Source organism: Bufo gargarizans, chromosome 1, assembly GCF_014858855.1.
Source record: "Bufo gargarizans isolate SCDJY-AF-19 chromosome 1, ASM1485885v1, whole genome shotgun sequence".
NCBI classification, from domain to species: domain Eukaryota; kingdom Metazoa; phylum Chordata; class Amphibia; order Anura; family Bufonidae; genus Bufo; species Bufo gargarizans.
Genome location: NC_058080.1, coordinates 610,809,200 through 610,832,478, shown reverse-complemented (window position 1 = coordinate 610,832,478; position 23,279 = coordinate 610,809,200). Strand labels below are relative to the sequence as shown.

Below are 23,279 nucleotides of genomic sequence, written 5' to 3'. Positions count from 1 at the left end.
CTCCGTTTCTACAGGGGTCTAGCTGCGCTCCAAAGCATTCCTCTCCATGGGGTAGTGAAACCGGTCCCTGCTAGTAACGGGCCAGAGGAGGGGCGGATGTGTTTTCTGGATATCTCTGAGCCTGGGGGTAGTAGTCATATGTTGAGAGGTGTGATAACAAGCTGAGGTGTTCTCTCCTCATGGATTTGCTTTAATATGGGAACTTTGAATATCTGTAACTTTACCTGCGACTTCGTGTGACCTCCATTACACTGGTGATAATTTTTATTGCTTAGTGGCTATCTTTGTCAGTGACAAGCCCATTTCGTGACAAGCGCCTATGGGCTCAACAATAGCCAAAAAATGGTGCCTGTGGCCAGGTGGAGCCTGGGGCATGCTAAGGGGGCCTGGGAGCAAGGTGTAGACCACAGGCAGGTTCAGGCTGCCAGTACAGAAACCCCACACCAGTGGCAACATGCAGCAATCCTGGGGGAAAGTCATCCCACGCTCCCACCATGACAAGAAGTCACCCACAGACAGAGGCTAGCCTACCAAACCCTAGGGGGAAAGAGACCACTGAAGACTGAGATGCACCCTCTCAGGAGAGGAGCATCTCCCACAGCAAATGCTGAATTGGACCACAAATTGAACAGCCCTCCTGATGTCCCTGAGGGAAAGCAGATCCCCAGAAAAAGCCTGGGAAGCCAGAAAAGGGGGGATTAAGTGCTGCCTAGCCCTGCCAAAAGCTGGGTATTAGGGTAGATGAGGCGGCTGAAAAGGAGGCACCCCTCTCGTGCTGATTCTACGGGGTGCTGAGAGGAGGTGACATCTATCAAAAAAGGGATGGCTGAAGGGGAAGGTGGGGGGTGGGGGTCTGTAGCAACCACCACTTAGGGAAAATTGTTCCATATAGAGCCACTGGGGAATAAGCACTAACGGCGTGGCCTTGTCCCGTTAGAAGCTGGGGATTAAAGTAGAAAACGAGGCAGAGAAACCAGGAAGGGGCCCCAATGGAGGGTGAGGGGAGGAAGGCTAGGGAGACCCTAACCAAGAGGGAAAGAGACAAGGGGGAAAAACATACATTTCAGCGTCTTCAGGCAATTGTGGCATTCCACTGTAGATGCAGTAAAGGATGACTGGCGAAGCACCGGAGGTACAGTATGCACAGTGTGAAGAGAAAAAAAAAAAAAAAAAAGAGAAAAAGAAAAAAACGGTAGGTCAGGTCTGCCTCCTACAGACCCCAGACTAAAACTGATCAGGCTAGTGTCTGTGGAGAGGGCGAGCCAATTTATTTTCCATTTCTAGTGTCAGCTGGGCGTATACACATGGTGCCGTGTCCTCCAGTGACATTAAAGGGAATCTGTCACCAAAATGTCAAGTTCTGCCCTGGCTACATAACCCTCTGCCTTCGGCATGCATAACTCCTGCCTAACCCCTCGTGTGGCCTGCCCTGTAATCCCTAGAGATGATGTGCTTATATGCAATTCACCGCCGGGACTGGGTATGCACACTGTTCTGATAACTGTGGGCATCGGCATCGCTCCCAGCAGTGTGCATGCACCAGCTAACGGCATTCTACTAGGGATAGCTGGCACCGGGCCCGGCAGTTAACTGCACACGCGCAGGCTCTCTGCCACTCAGAGTGACGCAGGGATTACAAGGCGGACCAGACGAGGGGTTAGGGAGGAGTTATGCACCTAGAAGGCAGAGCGGCCTGGACATTTCTGCACGAACGCCGCTCCTGGGCACTTGCGAGCCCTTATTTGCATATCACTAAAACTGTGTTTTTGATGTTTATGAACATCAAGAAAAGGTACCTTTTAAATCATGTTTATTTGTGCTACAGCAGCGCAAAAAGTGATATTTTGGTGACAGACTCAATTTAACAAGAAACTGTCAGAAGCTTTATTCAAACCTGATGTACTTGTATTTACGGATGCACATCTTCGGTTAACCTTTGACCTATGCAATATGCAAATAAATCTACAAAGGAGGACAGTTTACAGACAAAGAATGGACTGATCTATATTGTGTCTGTATACAGATCTCAATATAATAATGTGGGACAACAACCTTTACTTCCACAAAAGAATTTACCATTCATTTTGACTTTAAATTAAGGCGTCATACCCACATAGATATTTTTCCGTGCTCGTTCCATTTTTTTTGCGGCAGAACCATTCACTTCAATGGAGAGGCAAAAAAAAAAAAAAAAAACCACAAGGGAAATGACTGAGCATTCCGTGTCCGTATGTCCATGCCACAAAAAATAAATAAAAATACCATTTGTTCTATTATTGTCCGCATTACGGACATGAATAGGACTGTTCTATTAGGTAGAATGCACATGGGGAGTATCCATGTTTTGCGGATCCCAAACACACCGAATGAGCCCGAAGGGTGGGATCATCCAGTCCTCGGTCAATGTGTTGAGCCTGGTGACATGCCTTGCTGGGTTTGTTCCATCACTAGGCTATGGTCACCTTGATATCATATGAGAAACAAAAACAAACCACAAATATTATACCACACAAGCTAAAGTTCATTTTTGTAAGTTTTATTTGCACTTTTTCTTTTCACAGAAAGTTTAGCTGCATATTTTTGTTTGCATTCACGCAAATTTCATTTCCGCCAACTGATGATCTCTTATGACGGCTTGCTCTTTTTTTTTTTTTTTTTTTTTAAATCAGTTTCATTTTTTTTAGTATTTTCTTGTATTTAATTTTATTTTAAAACAAGTCCATCACGGAAAGCTCTAGACCCTCCTAACCCCACCTTCTTCTCCCCTCCCCCAATCCATCCCATAATGCATACGTGGCACTTGGGCACACAACATTGTCTGGAGGACCCCTTCACCCCTCAAACATGAGGACAATGTGGCACTGTGGGGGATTGGGGCAGCGGTACACTTCTGGCACGGTTTGCTCATTGAGGTTCTTACTACCGTGGAACATTCTTATAGAAACCACAGCGCTACAGGGAACATTTGCCTCTGACCAGAAGTGAAAGGGTTTTACTTTTATATTTCCCAGTTCTTTACATTATCTTCAGCACACGTTACATAGGGACGCCATCCACAAAGCTTACGGGTCTGTCTTTCCTCTTGCTTTGCATCCCCCATTTGGCATCACACACTATGGGGTATAGAAGCCAATCCACAATGGTTCTCTGTTCGGAAGGTGCCGTCTTAGTGGCCTGGGTAACCTGACTTCACTGAGAAGAAGCAAGAAAGGAACATCATGATGCATCAAGAACAGGCTACTAAATATCCGTCTGCCATCTCTATAAGGCCGCATTCAGACAAGCGAGTGTCACGCATTGTACTCGCAGCACAGCTCCCGTCCTGAACTCCCAGCACTGCGGGGGTCGCAGAGCATTATATTGATTTATGATGCTATGTAACCCTTACAGTTCTGCAATGTATTGGATAACACTGACATAATGCTGTCAGTGTTATACAATACATTCCAGACCTCTAAGGGTTACATAGCATCATAAATCAATATAATGCTATGCGACCCCCGCAGTGCTGGGAGTTCAGGACGGGAGCTCTCTGATACTCACGCTGCCAGTCCGCAGTATGCAACTTGCTCGTCTGAACGGGGCCTAAAGAAAAGAAAAACCCTAATCCATATGTTAATTAGGTTTTAAGTGCAACGAGGGTGGGCCACTTCGCACTCTAGCTCCTCTGCTGGCCACTCCCCCTTCACGCTGACCAAGAAGGCCTAGCATCTTAATGGCAATATGTCAATCAACTGGAAGAGGGCGTGGCCAGCAAAAGATCTAGAATTAGGCAAAGGAGTTTTACTCTACAGGTCCAATGCAATTATAAAACAATGATGTTAATGCGATATGTCTTTTCTATATGATAGTGCAGAATATGTTCTATGAGAGATTGTCTTCATATAAACCTTCAAATCCCTGCTGAATTTAATCAGCATCTTATCCAAAATGGCTGGTAATCAATGCTGGATCTGCCCTGTAGCAGCTGACTGGATAGTTATGCAACCTCACATTCACTGCCATTAGCCCAGGAAATGGACAAAAACGGTTAACTCATTGACTTCTGTGTAAAGCTTCCTTAAAGGGAACCTGTCACCTGACACTCCCCGCCCACGTGCTGCAGTTATTTCCCATAGGAATCAGCAGCAGGTGGGCAGGGGAGTGGCTATAGCTCTGAATTAAATAAACGCTGGACTCAAATCAGCTCATTAGCATGTGGCATCTTTGTGTGTATATTATGAGGTGATCATCTGTCACACCAGTAAGTGAATACATCTAAGGCACTTTTTAGTAGTTAATGATTGTATATAATTAGTTAGATTATAAAATTAGTGTTGAGCGAACTTGTGTTTTAAGTTCGGTGTCTAAAGTTCGGGTTATCAAAGAATCGCGTTATGGATTCCGCTACCACGGACCATAACTTGGCCCGGGGTAGCGGAATCCATAACGCGATTCTTCGATAACCTGATCCCGAACTTTAGACGCCTAACTTAAAACACAAGTTCGCTCAACACCAATTATAATCAAATATCCACATGACAGGTTCCCTTTAAGGCTCAATGGCATAAACAGTAAGACTATTAACCCCTTAGTGACCACTAATATGCCTTTTTACTGACGTAAACAAAGGGGGTTTTAGCTAAACAGCTTGTGGGGGGGGGGGGGGGCGTTTTCGTTTGGCGCTCCCTGCCTTCCCAGAGCCATAACGTTTTTAACCATTTAATATTGCATATCATGTAGTGGGAAAAAAAAAATATCCAAATGGGGTGAAATTGCCAAAAAAAAAAAATGAAATTCCACTTTTTTTTTTTTTTACTTTTATATATATGATAGATGTTAGCTCGATGGACATCTCAATTTCTGGGACTCACTGATCACTAGAATTGGGGACCAAGGCCCCCTCTCTCCCCCCACTAGTTGCCCGACTGTGGCAAGGAGGAGTTTGAACGGAGACCTCACACTAAGGACTAAAGTGGTTGTCTCACTTTAGCCATTTTCTATCACGTTATACACTGCTCGTTTCCAGGGATTACAACCAGTCTGCATTCCAGCAATGGTGGCCGTGCCTGCACACTATAGGAAAAAGCACCGGCCTCTCTGGTGGCTGGGACCATGGGAGTGCGAGTAGGCACTAATACACAGCAGCTCCCATCCTGACCACCTCATCTGCACTGCAGCAGTAGCCATAACCACTGCAAACGAGCAGTGTATAACGTGATGGGAATATGAATCTAGCCAGCCAAGGAAGCAATATGGATAATAACAATACATTAGTAAGTGCCTTGTAGCAACCTTCTCTACACGATAAATGCCACTTACTGAAGTGAGACAACCCCTTCAACTCTGCAGTAGCAAATATGACACTAAGGGCTCATGCACATGGGTGTTGATCGGCCGAACCGTGCATTGGGGACCGCAATTGCCTGTCCCCAATGCATGGGCAACATCCATGCGGATTCCGCAGACTGATCACGACCCAGTCAACTTGAATCCGTCCACACTGCAAAAAAAGTAGGGCATGCACTAGTTTTTTTGTGGGGCGGAGGCACAGACAGAAACTCCACGGAAGCACCCTGTAAGTGCATTCGTTCCACACCAACCTTCCGAATTGCAGACCCATTCATGTGAATGGGTCTGCATCAGTGATGTGGGGTGCACATGGTCGGTGCACATATATTGCAGACCCGCTGTTTGCAGGCTGCAATACGGGCACAGCTGGGCAACGGCCGTGTGCATGGGCCCTAATGGTGCTGTCATTTGCAAAGTTGGGGAAAAAATATCCAGGCTTCAGTTCTTGTGGAAGACAGGTGGTGCCGAGTCACGGAGGTACAAATTCTCTTTAGCCTGGGTGTACATGGCATGGATTGGCCATAGACATAAGAAATTTCCCAGTGGGCTGATGCTCAGACGGGCGCCCAAGTCCTCCTTTCTGCTGCTGGCTAGGTACATAATGAGCTCCCAGTGTTAAAGGGGTTGTCCAAGTTATATTTATTGATGACCTATCCCCAGGATAGGTCATCAATATCAGATTGGCGGGGGTCCGACACCCGGCACCCTCTCCGATCAGCTGTTTGAAGGAGACTCGCAAGGTGTCAGCGCTGCCTCCTCTTCACTGTTTACCTTCTAGCCGTTGCATCTGCAGTGGTGAGCAGGTGTAATTACACCCAAGCCTTCCTATTGAAATTAATAGGAAAGCTTGGGTGTAATTACACCTGCTCACCACTGCAGATGCAACGGCTAGAAGGTAAACAGTGAAGAGGAGGCAGCGCTGACACCGTGCGAGTCTCCTCTTCAAACAGCTGATCGGAGGGGGTGCCGGGTGTCCGACCCCGCCGATCTGATATTGATGACCTATCCTGGGGATAGGTCATCAATAAATATAACTTGGACAACCCCTTTAACTAGCGCTGCGAGAATCAGGTACTTATGTATCTAGCACATGCCCTCCCGATTCCACGGCTGTGGCCTGCGTCTCTCCTCCTAAGCCCCTGCTCTATATCGTAATCGGAGACAACTAGAGGAGGACAGAAAAGAGCCACTATTGATAACCACAAAAGGGACAGCTTTGGGGGACAATATATTCTGCTGTCCTGTAGTATACGGTTCTCCTGTGACAGTATTTTGTGCAATGGTATTGGGGACCCCGCCTACTTCTGTTGCCCCGCCTTCTGTCAATTTTGACCCACCTACAACATAGGGTCTTTTTTTTTCTCCAGTCCGACCCTGGGCAATGCCATTGTTCCACCAAAGGGCTTCTGTGCATCACTGTAGCTTCACAACATAATGAAAGTTGCTGTGACCAGAGAATTGCAAGAAATCCTGCAGTGTTGTATTCTTTGCAACTGTCCAGTCACAGCAATTTGTGGGTCACAACACGACCCCATTCACTTGCATTACTTGTAAAGCAAAGCAATCTATGGTTGCAGTGACCATAGTTGTCATGTAGCCCCAGCCTTAAAGGGGTATTCCTATCACAGACAATGGGGGCATGCCCCCATTGTCCGATCAGTGCGGGTCCCACCTCCGAGACCCGCACCTATGCCGAGAACAGAGCTGGGAAAGTGATGGCTGGAGGACCACCGCCAAGCGGTCTCCCCGTACAAGTGAATGGGAGCGCACTACGCTAGCGCGGCCACTGCTTCCATTTATTTCTATGGGGCCGACTGCACATGCGCCCCCTTCACCACCTTTCCAGAGGTGGGACCCGCACCTATCAGACAATAGGGGCATATCCTAGCAATATGCCCCGGTTGTTTATGATGGGAAAACCTCTTTAAGCAAGGCCATGTAAAATGTAGCTCCCATTGGGTAAGCAGGCCTCAGTTTAGGTTTATAGCAGGCAGTTGTAGAAAAGCTGAACCACCTGTTAAAGGGGTTGTCCGGATTCGGAGTTGAACACGAGCATACCTCCATTTTCACCCAGGCAGCCCCCCTGACTTGAGCATCGGAGCAGTTCATACGCCGATGCTCTCCTTTGCCCTGTGCTAAATCGTGCCGTGCAAAGGCATTTTCAAGAGTTCAGGTGACAAACCGGGCTCTCCATGGGGCTGCCAGGAAGCCCGGTGACGTCATCGGCACTGATGCGCGGGCTTTAGCGCTGCCCTAGCCTGTAAAACGGCTAGGTCAGCACTAAAGCACGCCCATCAGAACCAGTGACGTCACCGAACACAGTGCCTGGCGGAAGCCTCCGCCTGGCAGCGTGTTATAGTAAATAAAAGAGCCCTTGCTCTGCATGATCTACCGCAGGGCAAGGGAGTGCATCGGAGCAGTAACTGCTCCGATGCTCAAGTCAGGGGGGCTGACTGGGTGAAAATGGAGGTATGTCCGGTTTCAGCTCTGAACCCGGACAACCCTTTTAATATTACTCTTTGGCTTCATGCACAAGACCGTTTGTGCTTTGCGGTCCGCAAAACAAACGGATGACATCCGTATGCCATCTGTTTTTTTGTGGTTCTAATGTAACAATGCCTATCCTTGTCAGCAAAACGGACAAGAATAGGACATGTTCCATTTTTTGTTTTTGCGGGGCTACAGAATGGACATACTGATACGGACAGCACACTGTGTGCTGTCCATATTTTTTGCAGACCCATTGAAATAAATGGGTCCGCATCCTATCCACCAAGAAAAACAAAAAAAACACGGAGTGTACAAAGAAACAAAATACGTTTGTGTGCATGAGGCCTTTGGGTACTAGCGTTTTTTCTATTCCGGCACAGAGTTCCGCCAAAAGGGCTCAATGCCGGAAAAGAACTGATCAGGTATATCCCCATGCATTCTGAATGGAAAGCAAGAGCATTCCGTTCCAGATGCATCAGTTCAGTCATTTTTGACTGATCATGCAAAAGATAAAACCGTAGCATGCTACGGTTTTATCTCTAGCGAAGAAAACTGAAAACTTGCCTGATCCGGCATTTTTTCCCATAGGAATGTATTAGTGCCGGATCCGGCAATCAAAATACCGAAATGCCGGATCAAAAAAAAAAAAAAAAAAAAAAAAAAAAAGGAGGAATGAAATAAAAGGAACGGACACACACAAAGCCATTTTCTTATGTTTCCTATTAATTTCAATGGGAGATTCAGCACAGATTCCGCCCCAAGATAGATCATGCTGCTTCCATTTACCCTGAAGGGTTAAAAAAAAAACTAACAAAAAAAACTGAGCTGGCCCTTAAACTACTGGTTAACATTGCCACAATACCTCACCTGGCAGAAAACCAGGTCCAAAACTAACAACTCACCGTGACAGTCAGGCTGGGTGACGTAGGAGAACAGCTATCGGAATAACCTGGTGAAATCTCTCAGAGCCCAACACACCTGTTTACATTCCTCAGCACTGGAAGAAAGACAAAGGACGGGCAGTTTAGTACAGGGGAAACCGGTTCCTGCACCGAAGTAGGTCAGAGATAATGTCATACAATGGCAGGCCCACAAACTAAGCATTTTTAAGCCTTTTGAAAGAGGCAACACTGTAGAAATATGCAATATTAAAGAGGACCTTTTACCACTCCTGACATGCCTGCTTTAATAGTTTCATGCATTCCCCATGTAATCACAATTCTGGAGCCTCTATTCTTATGGCTGTATGTTGTGCCATTCCTTTATTATTTCTACTAGAAGTTATGAATGAAACACTAGCAGTCCGCAGTAAGGGTACAGAGGGGTGGTAACCAGTTGGGGGTGTACCTGCACAGTCTGACTCTATCCAATCAGTGTTGCCATTGTTAGACTGTGCAGGTGCACACCCCCAACTGGTTACCACCCCTCTGTACCCTTACTGCAGACTGCTGGCAATTCATTCATAACTTCTAGTAGAAATAATAAAGGCACAATATCGAGCCATAAGAATAGATGCTGCAGGATTGTGATTACATGGGGAATGCATGAAGCTATTAAAACAAACATGTCAGGAGTGGTGACAAGTCCTCTTTAACCACCTCAGCTCCCCTAGCTTAAACACCCTTAATGACCAGACCACTTTTTACACTTCTGCACTACACTACTTTCACGGTTTATTGCTCGGTCATACAACTTACCACCCAAATGAATTTTACCTCCTTTTCTTTTCACTAAGGCCCCATGCACACGGCCGTGTTTCACAGCCGTGTGCGGGCCGTGGAACCGCGGCCTGGATGCCTCCTGAGAGCAGGAGCGCACGGCGTCACTGGTTGCTATGACGCCGTGCGCTCCCTGCTGCCGGCACAGTACAGTAATACACTGGTATAGATCATACCAGTGTACTACTGTATTGCGGCGGCAGCAGGGAGCGCACGGCGTCATAGCAACCAGTGACGCCGTGCCCTCCTGCTCTCAGGAGGGATCCAGGCCGCGGTTCCACGGCCCGCACACGGCTGTGAAACACGGCCGTGTGCATGGGGCCTAATAGAGCTTTCATTTGGTGGCATTTCATTGCTGCTGACATTTTAACTTTGTTATTAATCAAAATTTACCGAAATAGATCATACCAGTGTACTACTGTATTGCGGCGGCAGCAGGGAGCGCACGGCGTCATAGCAACCAGTGACGCCGTGCGCTCCTGCTCTCAGGAGGGATCCAGGCCGCGGTTCCACGGCCCGCACACGGCTGTGAAACACGGCCGTGTGCATGGGGCCTAATAGAGCTTTCATTTGGTGGCATTTCATTGCTGCTGACATTTTAACTTTGTTATTAATCAAAATTTACCGAAATATTTGCAAAAAAAACACATTTTTCACACAAAAAAATACGTTTCTATATACATTTTTCTCGAAATTTATTGTTCTACATGTCTTTGATAAAAAAAAAAAAAATGCAATAAGTGTATATTTATTGGTTTGGGTAAAAGTTATAGGGTTTACAAACTATGGTACAAAAATCTGAATTTCCGCATTTTGAAGCAGCTCTGACTTTTCTGAGCACCTGTCATGTTTCCTGAGGTTCTACAATGCCCAGACAGTAGAAACACCCCACAAATGACCCCATTTTGGAAAGTAGACACCCTAAGGTATTTACTGATGGGCATAGTGAGTTCATAGAAGTTTTTATTTTTTGTGACAAGTTAGCGGAAAATGATGATTTTTTTTCCTCTTTTTTTTTTCTTAAAGTCTCATATTCCACTAACTTGTGACAAAAAATGAAAACTTCCATGAACTCACTATGCCCATAACGAAATACTTTGGGGTGTCTTCTTTCCAAAATGGGGGTATTTATACTGCCCATGCATTTTAAGGGACCTAAAGCGCAAGAAGCAGTTTGGAATCCAAATGTGTAAAAAATGCCCTGCTAAATCCTAAAGGTGCTCTTTAGAATTTGGGCCCCTTTGGGCACCTAGGCTGCAAAAAAGTGTCACACATGTGGTATCGCCGTACTCAGAAGTAGGGCAATGTGTTTTGGGGTGTATTTCTACATATACCCATGCTGGGTGAGAGAAATCTCTCTAAAAGTCAACTTTTCCCATTTTTTTTTATACAAAGTTGTCATTATAGAGAGATATTTCTCTCACCCAGCATGGTTATATGTAAAAAGACACCCCAAAAAACATTGCCCTACTTCTTCCGAGTACGGCGATACCACGTGTGACACTTTTGCAGCCTAGGTGCGCAAAGGGGCCCAAATTCCTTTTAGAAGGGCATTTTTAGACATCTGGATTCCAAATGTCAGGGCAAAATGCCAGGGCAGTATAAATACCCCACATGTGACCCCATTTTGGAAAGAAGACACCCCAAGGTATTCCGTGAGGGGGATGTAGAGTTTTATTTTTTTTCCCCACAAGTTAATGGAAATTTTTATTTATTTTTTCTCACTAAGTCTCCCTTTCCGCTAACTTGTGACAAAAAGTTCAATCTTTCATGGACTCACTATGCCCCTCAGCGAATACCTTGGGGTGTCTTTTCTGAAATGGGGTAATTTGTGGGGTATTTATACTGCCTTGGCATTTTAGGGGCCCTAAAGCGTGAGAAGAAGTCTGGAATATAAATGTCTAAAAAATTTACGCATTTGGATTCATGTGAGATTTTATTTTTTGTCACACAAGTTAGTAGAATATGAGACTTTGTAAGAAGAAAAAAATAAATAAAAAATTTCCGCTAACTTGTGCCCAAAAAAAAATTAAAAAAAAAAAATCTATGAATTCGTCATGCCCCTCAAAAGTGATATTTTTATAGCGCCGCAGCGATTTTACTGTGTTTTTGCATTGATCAGAAAAAATATATAAATTCCGTCACTGCGGTGGGGCAGACTGAACACAAGTGTGCGCACGAGATCAGGCCTGATTGGGCAAACACTGCATTTTTTGTAGAGCCTAGAACATGTCCTATTCTTGTTCGCAATTGCGGACAAGAAAAGGCATTTTCTATATAGTTCTGGCAATGTGCGGATCCGCAAAATGCGGAAAGCACATTGCCAGTGTCCGTGTTTTGTGGATCCGCAAAACACATACAGACGTCTGAATGGAGCCTTACAGGGGGGTGATCAGGGAGTCTATATGGGGTGATCAGGGGTTGATAAGTGACAGGGGAAGGGGTGTAGTGTAGTGGTGTTTGGTGCTACTTTACAGAGCTGCCTGTGTCCTCTGGTGGTCGATCCAAGCAAAAGGGACCACCAGAGGACCAGGTATATTAGATGCTGTTATGAAAACAACGTCTAATATACCTTTTAGGGGTTTAAAAAAATAAATAAATAAATAAATAAATAAATAAAAAAATCGAATCTACAGCCTGCCAGCGAATGATCGCCGCTGGCAGGCTGTAGATCCACTCGTTTACCTGCCGATCCTGTGTGCGCGTTCACAGGAAATCTAGCGTCTCGCGAGATGACGCGCCGGCGCGTACAGGAGGAATAACAGGGCCGCCGCCAGGACGCAATCCTGCGTACAGTGGTCCTGAGGTGGTTAAATATGGAAATAAAGGTATGATGTAGTGCTCCTGTTCATGTGTCTTAGGCTGTCTGTACAATTATACCAGAGCATGTGTCCCTGTCCAAATAGTAAGACACCGGCACCTGTGACATGTCATACATCTTACCAATGTACAGTGATCTTCCTCTCACCTTGTGACTTGCTTATGAAATTCTGTTAACTGCTTATGCGTTACTGTGATAGCACCCCCTGACATCTCCTTTGGTAAACTCTTCAAGGATGTTTCCAACCACCTACAAAATGTCTGAAAAGAAGTTTTTCGTTTACCTTCCCGATCAGAAAAAGCTAATTATACAGCACTTACCAAAGATAACCTGAAACAAGAAATGTTTATGTATGTATATTAGAAACTAGATGGAAGTCAATACAGATGGACTCTTAATCACCACAGTAGCCAAACACATTTACTCAAGGACTACTAGACAATCTGAGCAATGGTTTTCCTTACCGGCCTGTCAAAGGTCATAATCTCCCAGACGACTTCGGCCACGTCAGGCAAGGTGTAAGGTGGGAGACAGAAACAGCACGAATGTAGAAGCTGACTTGTCAGCTGCTGCCCAAACTGGTTCAGCACCTGCTGGATCAGGTCCTTCCGTACCTCAAAGTTTTCTTCATGCTGGGTATTGAGACAGAGGAGACAAGACGTGAAAGGCTTCCCCTGCTTTCTCTGATGGGATCCAATCCCATTCTTTTGTCTGCATGTAAAGCGTATGTTTTGTGCCATATATATGGGTCTGTATGAATCACAGTACTGTATAATAGAAAAATGCTAACTAGTATTTCTATTCCTCAAGATGTCTGCTTATTGTCGGTGAATGGAAACTTTAGGCTGGGTACACATTTTTGCCATATATTTTTTCTGCAATGAAACCTAAGATTTTGCACCAAAAATATGGTGCAATTGGGTGAATCAAGGTCTCTGGAAATTACACATCTAGCCAGATAAAGGGGGGGGGGGGGGGTTAACAGAAAATGGGATTGGCTTGGTGGATTACGGGGCATAGTATAATATGCAACATTTCAAGCCAAAATTGCACAACTATTCTGGCATAAATTTCTACCTCAAACCAAGCTAACTAAGTTAGAGAAAAGCGTCCACCCTGCACCAGATGTATCATCCGGCCTGAGCCCCTGTGAGAAATCTGGTGCAGCTCAGACAGCCTGACCAAGCTTCATCCATCAACAGGATTAGTCAGTCAATCTGCCCCGCACATGAGCGTGCCCGAGGACTACAGCCGTCTATTCATAGTTAAAATGGCAAAATCTTACCTCAGCCTAAGGCCCAATTCTCACATCAGCGTTTGGTCAGTGATTTCCATCAGTGATTGTGAGCTAAAGCCAGGATTAAAGCCTCCACAGACATAAGGTATAACCCTGGGTTCACACCTGAGCGTTTCTGAGACGCGAGTTTTACGCGCGGAATTTGTCGCACGTTTTTATGCTCGTTTTTGCAATAGTAGACGCGCGTTTGTGTGATTGACTGCAGTGTTGTCCAATGAGTCTATGGCCAAAACGCGCGACAAACGCCCCAAAAAAAAGCTCAAGAACTTGTTTATGCGTCGGGCGTTTTACAGCGCGTTCAAACGCGCTGTAAAACGCTCAAGTGTGATCCAGGGCCATAGGGAAGCATTGGTTTTCACGTGTTGAGCGTTTTACAGCACGTTTGAACGCGCTGTAAAACGCTCAGGTGTGAACTTAGGGTAAGGGAAAGATCTGCTCCGGTTCTGGGTTTAGAGCCGCTCCTGGTTCTGGCTCAGAATTACTGATGGAAATCACTGACCAAACACTGTAAAACATGTACATCACATAGAGCAGATATTCACTCCAAGTACAAGTCTTCTAAAAGCCTGGAGTGGACTAAACAGTTTATATGTCTCTTATGCGTTTAGTATGAGGAGTTTTTTATCCCCCACTCCGTGTCTGTACCAATTCTCCTGATGAGCCTCGTCTCCCATGAAGTCAGGGCTGACCCACACCCAGCTTTCCTTAGTTTCCATGTTGTCTGTCGGTGGCTGAGGAACACAATCTTCCTTAGTACCCGGACCTGCAGCTTCAGAGGGGCCTTTCCAGCACTTCTCCTCCCTATCTCCTCCACAGAAGGATTTTTATGGATGGACACTCGGGAGGAACAAACGTACAGACCCCATGGGTAGAACGGTCAGTTAAAGAAAGACATGCTGCTTTTTATTTACCATTTACAGGATAGATTATTAAAAAGACCTTAAGCATAAAATCCTGTAGCCATTTGCCTGCACAACCTGTTTCGCCTCACGGCGTCTTCACGGGCTGTGGGTTCACAAACAATTCCTTCTTTTAAAACACCCGCCCAACCCCCTTTAGACGTAGCTCTGACTCCCCCCTCAAATTAAACAATTAACATCCAGCTCCACATTGAGTCTCCATCTGGGGTAGATGCCTAAGGCCCCTTTCACACGAGCGAGTTTTCCGCACAGGCGCAATGCGTGACGCGAACGCATAGCACCGAATCCTGAGCCACTCATCAAAATTTTCACACATCAGTTCTGCGTTACGTAAAAAACGCAGCAGGTTCTATATTCTGCGTTTTTCACGCAGCCCTGGCCCACATAGAAATAAATAGGGCTTCAGTGAAAAACGCATTGCATCCGGAAGTGCGCATGTGATGTGTTTTTCACTGATAGTTGCTAAGTGATGTTGGTTGTTAACCCTTCAGTTTTTTATCACGCACCTGAAAAACGCATTGCACTTGTGCCGAAAAAACTGACTGAACTTGCTTGCAAAACGGTGCGAGTTTTCAAGAAACACATCCGGAGCCAATCCGTCACGCTTGTGTGAAAGAGGCCGATTTGGTATCAAGCCCCCCAATATTTTTCACTATGAAACATTCCATATATATATATATATATATATATATATATATATATATATATATATATATATATATATATATATATATATATATATATATATATATATATATATATATATATATATATATATATATATATATATAGAAAAAACACAGGCGGCACCACCCTTCGTATATGGGTGCAAAATCCAAGGACGGCAGCAGGTGCTTACCCCGTATTGTAGATACAAAAATTGGACTGCACTCCCAGCAATTCGTGAAGAAAATCTTAGTTTATTCACCCATCTATGGCAAAGCGACGTTTCGGCTCCAACTGAGCCTTTCTCAAGCCTCAGGCAACTAGTATTGTAATCTGTGCTATATAGCACAGTGAATAGAGTAGGGAATGTTAATACATATATTTGAGAATATTGTGTAAACCAAGTATACAGTTTTTTCCCCAGACCACACTTATAATTATACCTCCTTTATAAGGCCGAATGCACGCGGCTTGGGATGGTTTTGGGAGGTGACCGTTCCCTTTAAGCAGGATGAACAAGGTCCACTCCTTGTATTGACCTACACCATTGTGATAAACACCTCCCCTATAATTAGGGATTTATCTTTAAAGGGACTCAAATAAGAAATGTACACGAGGCTCCGAAACGCGTTTGGTTCTAAAGAAACAGTACACGTGTGACTAATAATATCCCTGAGTTGAAATACAGGATTATACGCTACCATTTTTTTACAGCGAAACAGGAGCACTCCTTGCTTTCACGGTCCATCCAGGCATTGCGGAGCAGGAAGGATCACGTGGGACGCCAAGAACAGTGGAGGTATCAAAGGCATAGAGGCTGCAGCTAATACCTAACACTGCACACAGGCTCCGGGACCACAGGGAAGGACTGGTAACGTAACCATTTGAATATCGATATCTATTACAGCGGTGATTGCAACAATTACAACCCAGTGGCAACAAGTGAAGTTGCAACAGTTAACTGACTACCATCGATCGCCTGTATTTTCATTTGAAGAGAAAATTGATTATCCAGAATATATCATTGATACAGAACAGCAGGTGCAATTCAGTGAGGTGGAAGGACACGGTTTCCAATAAGAACTTGACACTCTCAGAGCACTGCTGGCCATGTGGTTATTTTAATAACTATTGATTTGACTTTCATATTGTGGTCCATTACATATAGTGATAAACTGAAATAGTATGCTGTGGAATTACCATGTATTAACTATGATAAAGAGATCAGAATATATTATTAAAGGGAACCTGTCACCTCCAACAAACATCTGAAGCCGGCAGCAGTACCTTAGAGTAGCCAGCAGCATGTTTGTAGCGATAATTTTCTTCCTGCAGGCAGATGAAGCAGAAGCTGTAAAAACGTTGTTTTATCCCCTGCCAGCGCGCTTCTCTAGTCAGACTTAAAGTCATGGGGGCAGCGGCCTCCTTGCTTCAAGTAACGGTAACCACGCTCCCTTCCCTGTAAATGACAGCGATTATGCACGACAGTTCGGTTGGCTTTGCCAAACAGCCGGCTGTCAGTCACAGCGAAGGGGCAGGGAAGGGGGCGTGGTTACCGTGACCTGAAGCAAGGAGGCCGCTGCCTCGGTGACTAAGCCTGACTAGAAAAGCGCGCCGGCAGGGGATTAAAGAGTGTTTTTACAGCTTCTGCTTTTCCGCTTGCAGGAAGAAAATGATAGTTACAAACATGCTGCTGGCTACTCTAAGGTACTGCTGCCGGCTTGGGATGTTTGTTGGAGGTGACAGGTTCCCTTTAATAAGGTGCATGTGCAGATTACCCATGAGGTCTGACCACAAACTAGGACCTATATCAAATTCTGACATTATATGGTGAATGGTACACACGTATTATCTAGATATCCGACTCATTGGTTTGAAGTTTTCGTTTTTATGGCTTTTTCTGATATGCATTGTATATACGGTATGTGTTTTTTAAGGTCTAAACAGGTATTATATCTTTTTTGAATAAATGATTCCTATTTTTAGTTGAGGTACATTTCCCTGCAACACCCAGATAGTGCCCTCCACTCTCTTTACTCTTAATAATTGTTCTTTGTTGGCAGTGGGTGCTGCCAAGGGAGGGAGCACCTAATCTGTCAGTTCGTGCTGGTTCAGCCACTGTATCCACTTACAAAAAATAGAATAAGTTCTATATTTTTGCAGTGCGGAGGCACGGACAGAGAACCCACAGAAGCACTCCATAGTGCTTCAGTGGGGTTCCGTGCCTCTGTTCCACAACGCACTTTCTGGATTGCGGACCCATTCAAGTGAGGCCACAGTAGAGGCATCAGCCGACAATGGTTGTGTGCATGAGGCCTTGGAGGGTCCGTGCGGAGAACAGGCAGAACTAGGAGATCACATAAGGAATATTAAAAAGGGAGTAAAATCTCAGTGTATCGGCACATTTTCCTGACAAACATGATAAAAGCCCAAAAGGGTTGAAAGTGGTAGGAATGTTTCATAGTAAAAAAATATTGGGGGGGAGGGGGGAGGGGAGACAGGCTTGATGCTAGTAGGCCTGTTTTATACGAGCGTGACTGATTGGCATGGAGGAAAACTCGCACCATGTTGCAAGCAAGCTTTTCCGCGCGGGGGCAATGCATTTTGATGCGTTTTTTCACTCGCGTGATAAACTGAAAGTTTGCAAACAACATCTCCTAGCAATGATCAGTGAAAAACACATCACATCCGCACTTCCGGATGCAATGCATTTTTCACTGAAGCCCCATTCACTCCTATGGGGCCAGGGCTGCGTGAAAAGAGCAGAATATAGAACACATCGCGTTTTTCACGCAACGCAGAACTGATGTGTACACAGACCCATTGAAATAAATGGGTCAGGATTCAGTGCGGGTGCTATGCGTTCACGCCCTGGCCCCAAAGTGCGGAAAACTCGCTTGTGTGAAAGGGGCCTTAGACATCTACCCCAGATGGAGACTCAATGTGGAGCTGAATGTTAATTGTTTAATTTGAGGGGGAGTCAGAGCTACGTCTAAAGGGGGATGGGCAGGTGTTTTAAAAGTAGGAATTGTGTTTGTGAACCCACAGCCTGTGAAGACGCCGTGAGGCGAAACAGATTGGCTACAGGATTTTATGCTTAAAAAGGTCTTTTTAAAGGGGCTCTGCAGTTTGTTTAAACTGATCATCTATCCTCTGGATAGATCATCAGTATCTGACCGGCGGGGGTCCGACATCCAGGACCCCTGCCGATCAGCTGTTTGAGAAGGCAGCGCCGGGGCCTTCTCGCTGTTTACCGCTGGCCCAGTGATGTCACGACTAGTATCAACTGGCCTGGCCGCGGCTAAGCTCTGTTCACTTGAATGGAGCTTAGCCCCGTCCAGGCCAGTTGATACTAGCTGTGACGTCACTGGGCATGCGCTAAACAGTGAGAAGGCTGCGGCGCTCCTGGAGTGCCACTGCCTTCTCAAAAAGCTTATCGGCAGGGGTCTCGGGTGTCAGACCCCTGCCGATCAGATGCTGATGATCTATCCAGAGGATAGATCATCAGTTAAAACAAAGTGCAGAACCCCTTTAATCTTCTATCCTGTAAATAGTAAATAAAAAGCAGCATGTCTTTCTTTAACTGACCGTTTTACCCATGGGGTCTGTACTTTTGTTCCTCCCGAGTTTCCATCCATAAAAATCCTTCTGGGGAGGAGATAGGGAGTAGAAGTGCTGGAAGGCCCCTCTGAAGCTGCAGGTCCGGGTACTAAGGAAGATTGTGTTCCTCAGCCACCGACAGACAACATGGAAACGAAGGAAAGCTGGGTGTGGGTCAGCCCTGACTTCATGGGAGACGAGGCTCATCAGGAGAATTAATACAGACACTGCGTCTTTTCTCCCCCACTCCCAAACTAAACGCATAAGAGACATATAAACTGATCAAACACTGACCAAAGCACTGACAAGTGAATATGGCCTAAGAAACAAATACAAGTTCATACTTTCTTCTATTCCGTTTACAGTGGCTTAAAATCATTGTGTGCTGTAGTTGGAAAACTTAATTTGTACAATCAATTATAGCTTCAAAATGAGGAATAAATAATTCAAAGGCTCTGTGCAAAAGGAGCACATACATAAAATGTAGGAATAAGATTTGCTCACAACCTTGGCACTAAATGTACAGTTATAGGGTACGACCACACAGCGCAGTCGCGATGTGGTTGTACCCCAAGAGTTCTGCTGGATCCCTAAATTTTCTGCTTGAGCACAGAATCAACAAGCACAAGCTTCTCCTATGAAAAACTACATTTTTATATTAAAAAAAATAAATACAACAACACATACATGAAAAGCATTATTACAGGTCAAACACCATAGAAGGAAGCTGTAGGGCACATACTGGAGAAACCATCCAGCACATGGTAACAGACTGTGCAGACTTACATCATTGGCCACCCCAGTATGGACAAGATCACGGAGAAACTTCATGACACTACAATTGGCATCTCGATGGTCTAGTGAAGTGGCAGCAATAGCCCACTGCAAAACATGCACCAGCACCTGACTGCGCAGCAGGATAATGGGACATCGCTGAATGAACCTAAGAGAGCATATACACAAGGTGACCTGGTGAGTGCAAAATATTGCTTAGGCGGCTTAACACTGGGGGTCCATTCCCCAGTATACCCTTTCCCTTACAAGTGGAAACCAATCTTAGTCCTTAGGGAATGCTCCTCCCTGGGACCCAATTGCCACTTTTTCTTTCCAAATAAGACAGTGAAAGAAGCCTAATCCCCAAGAAGACTTACATTAATTACACAGTTGGAAAGAAAGCAACTCACAATTAACTGGCCAAAAAGGATGAAATGAGGGTAAGGAGTCGCGCAACATATAGGGTACAACTACCCTCAACAGGTCTCACACAACATATTACATAATGGCAGTCTATGGTGTCACACTGCGTTTGTTTTTGCGACTGTCGTGTCGCAGTATGACACTATAGACTACTATAAAAATATTACATAACATTACAAATGTCGTCATGTAGCCCTAGCCTAAGAGTCCCAAAAACGGAAGAAGAATGTATGTACACAGTAGGGCCGCAGCTAACGATTATTTTAGCAATTGAGTAATCTACCGATTATTTTTATTATTAAATCGAGTACTCTTATAAGAAAGAATTAAATAGACAGATTTCCTTTATAAAAACTCAGACCCCCTGCTATCAGTCCCCAACACCCTTCGTTTCCCCCAGTGCCATCATCACCTCTTCCACCCCCCCCCTTGTGCCATCGTCTCCGATTTCCCCCCTCCCCCCCTTGTGCCATCGTCTCCGATTTCCCCCCTCCCCCCCTTGTGCCATCGTCTCCGATTTCCCCCCTCCCCCCCTTGTGCCATCGTCTCCGATTTCCCCCCTCCCCCCCTTGTGCCATCGTCTCCGATTTCCCCCCTCCCCCCCTTGTGCCATCGTCTCCGATTTCCCCCCTCCCCCCCTTGTGCCATCGTCTCCGATTTCCCCCCTCCCCCCCTTGTGCCATCGTCTCCGATTTCCCCCCTCCCCCCCTTGTGCCATCGTCTCCGATTTCCCCCCTCCCCCCCTTGTGCCATCGTCTCCGATTTCCCCCCTCCCCCCCTTGTGCCATCGTCTCCGATTTCCCCCCTCCCCCCCCTTGTGCCATCGTCTCCGATTTCCCCCCTCCCCCCCCTTGTGCCATCGTCTCCGATTTCCCCCCTCCCCCCCCTTGTGCCATCGTCTCCGATTTCCCCCCTCCCCCCCTTGTGCCATCGTCTCCGATTTCCCCCCTCCCCCCCTTGTGCCATCGTCTCCGATTTCTCCCCCCCCCCCCTTTGTGCCATCGTCTCCGATCTCCCCCCCCTTTGTGCCATCGTCGCCGATTCCCCCTCCCTCCCCCTTGTGCCATTGTCTCCGATTCCCCCCCCCCTTCATCGCTCCCCCAAGGCCGGGCATCAATTCCGTGCGTCCGTGGATTAACTGTCCGTGAAAGCCCAGCCTGCCCTCCTCCTGACATCCGGAGTGGACAGCCTCATTGGTTGCTATGACACTGTGCACTCCGGGCGTCTGGCCTTAGCCGCGCCCCCACCCCCTCGGTGTCACCAACTTACGTTTCTAGCATGGGCGCCGCCGACACTCAATCGTTCCGCGCTGCTCTGGGTCTGACATCATACAGCGCGTCATGTCACGGCGTGCACACGTCAGGAGGTCAGTGCAGCGTGGGACCATGGATGTGCTGTGGAGTGTCCGGAGGCCCCCTGCTGGAAAGGTGAGTATTCAGAGCGCATTGCAGGCCAACAGGAGACCACGGAGCGGGAGTAATAGCAAACGCTTCACTCCCGCTCCGTGGTCACATGACACAAACTAACCAAAAAATTTGCATCGAGAATTATTTTGTGTCGAATTACTCAATTTAATCGAGCTCTCGTTGCAGCCCTAGTATACAGCATTACCTTGTTAAGAGTCGGAAAAGGTCATCTACCGTATCTGGGTGGTTACGAAGCCCATTTGGATGCTCAAGTAGTTGAAAGGTAGGAACACATAGAGCCTGGTATTAAAAAGAAAATTTCAGGCAAGTACAATGCAAAACCATCAACATGGAACACGTGAAGCAGAAGAAAAGAAGCTCATTCCAATCTCTGAGACTCACCTGCAGCATATCAAGCAACCCTTGCTGGCAACCTTCTTCCATCCCATACTCATCCACGAGAATGCTGCCCAGGTACAGGAAGCATGAGTGTTGGTGCATCTGGTACACATTTACCATCTAGTGAGAAAATACAACTGTAACTCAGATCAGGAAAAGAGCAACTGTAGGAGACGCAGGTAATAGAACGCAAAGGATGAAGTAACAACTGTCTTCAGATAAAATTTTTATTGGTGATCTGTGAGGTACATAGTACAGTACATGACAAAAGTGCCTGAAGCCCCATCATTCAAGAGGGCTGGTGGGGTTTAAAGTTGTTCTCTGGGAATTTAGTTATGACCTAGTGAAAGACCGATACCTACCTGCTCCCCACCGCTGCACCCTGGCTCCCCTCCGTCAATCTTCCAGTCCATGGCTTGTATACTGTCCTGTATGGACAGTCATCTGCACAGCTGCAGTCAGTAACTGGCTTCAGGACTGACGTGTATCCAAGCGGCAAGTCACTACTGATCATGTACTGCTTGGGGACATGTCATTGGATGCAACGGCACACCAGATGACCATGTCCATATCCCAGTCAGAAATTAACTATCCAGGGACTGGAAGATGGACAAGCAGGAGCCAGGGTCCAAGAGTGGAGCAACCGGGGCGCAGGCAAGTAAGAGACTTTAAGTCATACACAATAAGGGCCCTATTACACGGGCAGATAGAGCAGGGGATTGTAGGAAGGAAAGAATTTCCTCCCGCCAACTGCCTGCTCGCAAGAGGAGGAGACCACTGCTATGACATGCAACAATCTCCTAAGCATAGGGAGGAATGATTACTAATGCATCACTCGTCCCTATACTGTTTCATTGTTTGCCGGCAGCAGAGCGTCTAATACACAGCGAGATCTGCCATCGGCAAAACAGGTTTTAAAAAAAAAAAGTGTTAAAAGATCCTGAGTTTGCTTGCTAGTCGGCAGTATTACACTTGGATGACCGCTAACAATAACCTGCCCATGTAATAGGGCCTTCAGGGCCATAATTAAATGATACGAATTCCCAGAAATACCCTTTAAGATCATGCACACACCAGTGCCATTTCTATGTCAGAGTGTAACTCATAATAGGAGAGGTTACCAGAAAGAATATGCCACACATCACTTTGCATAGAAGGACACTTATAATATTTGATCAAGTTGGTAAGTTCCACTAAGCCTGTAGAACAGTATATATACTAAGCTGGCCTGTGGACCCCCTACAATACCTGAGTTACAAGAGGCTGCAATAGAGCAGCTGATCCTTTTCCAACACATCGCACGGCAAAACGTAGACATCGACAACAGCGCTCCACAATGCGATTGTCCGCTCGGTGCTTATTTAACGTTTCTGACATCACAGGCCATATCTGAGCATAGATTAGAAATAATGGCTAAGTAATAAACACCACAGT

General features: G+C 46.0%; 1 protein-coding gene across 2 annotated transcripts in view; it reads right to left on the bottom strand.

Moving 5' to 3' along the window:
- Positions 1 to 2,515: 2,515 nt before the first annotated feature.
- TNPO3 (transportin 3) overlaps positions 2,516 to 23,279 on the bottom strand; it is a 58,691-nt gene continuing 37,927 nt past the window's right edge. The window contains exons 16-23 of one of the 2 annotated variants that reach the window (XM_044275896.1): positions 23,094 to 23,258; positions 21,849 to 21,965; positions 21,652 to 21,746; positions 19,630 to 19,786; positions 12,825 to 12,992; positions 12,508 to 12,620; positions 8,724 to 8,818; positions 2,516 to 3,192 (exon numbers count right to left, since the gene is read on the bottom strand). In XM_044275896.1, coding sequence (XP_044131831.1) covers positions 8,758 to 8,818; positions 12,508 to 12,620; positions 12,825 to 12,992; positions 19,630 to 19,786; positions 21,652 to 21,746; positions 21,849 to 21,965; positions 23,094 to 23,258 — 876 coding nt within the window. In that variant the 3' untranslated portion in view covers positions 2,516 to 3,192; positions 8,724 to 8,757. The remainder of the gene's footprint in view (positions 3,193 to 8,723; positions 8,819 to 12,507; positions 12,621 to 12,824; positions 12,993 to 19,629; positions 19,787 to 21,651; positions 21,747 to 21,848; positions 21,966 to 23,093; positions 23,259 to 23,279) is intronic. The other variant, XM_044275897.1, reaches the window with a different exon arrangement.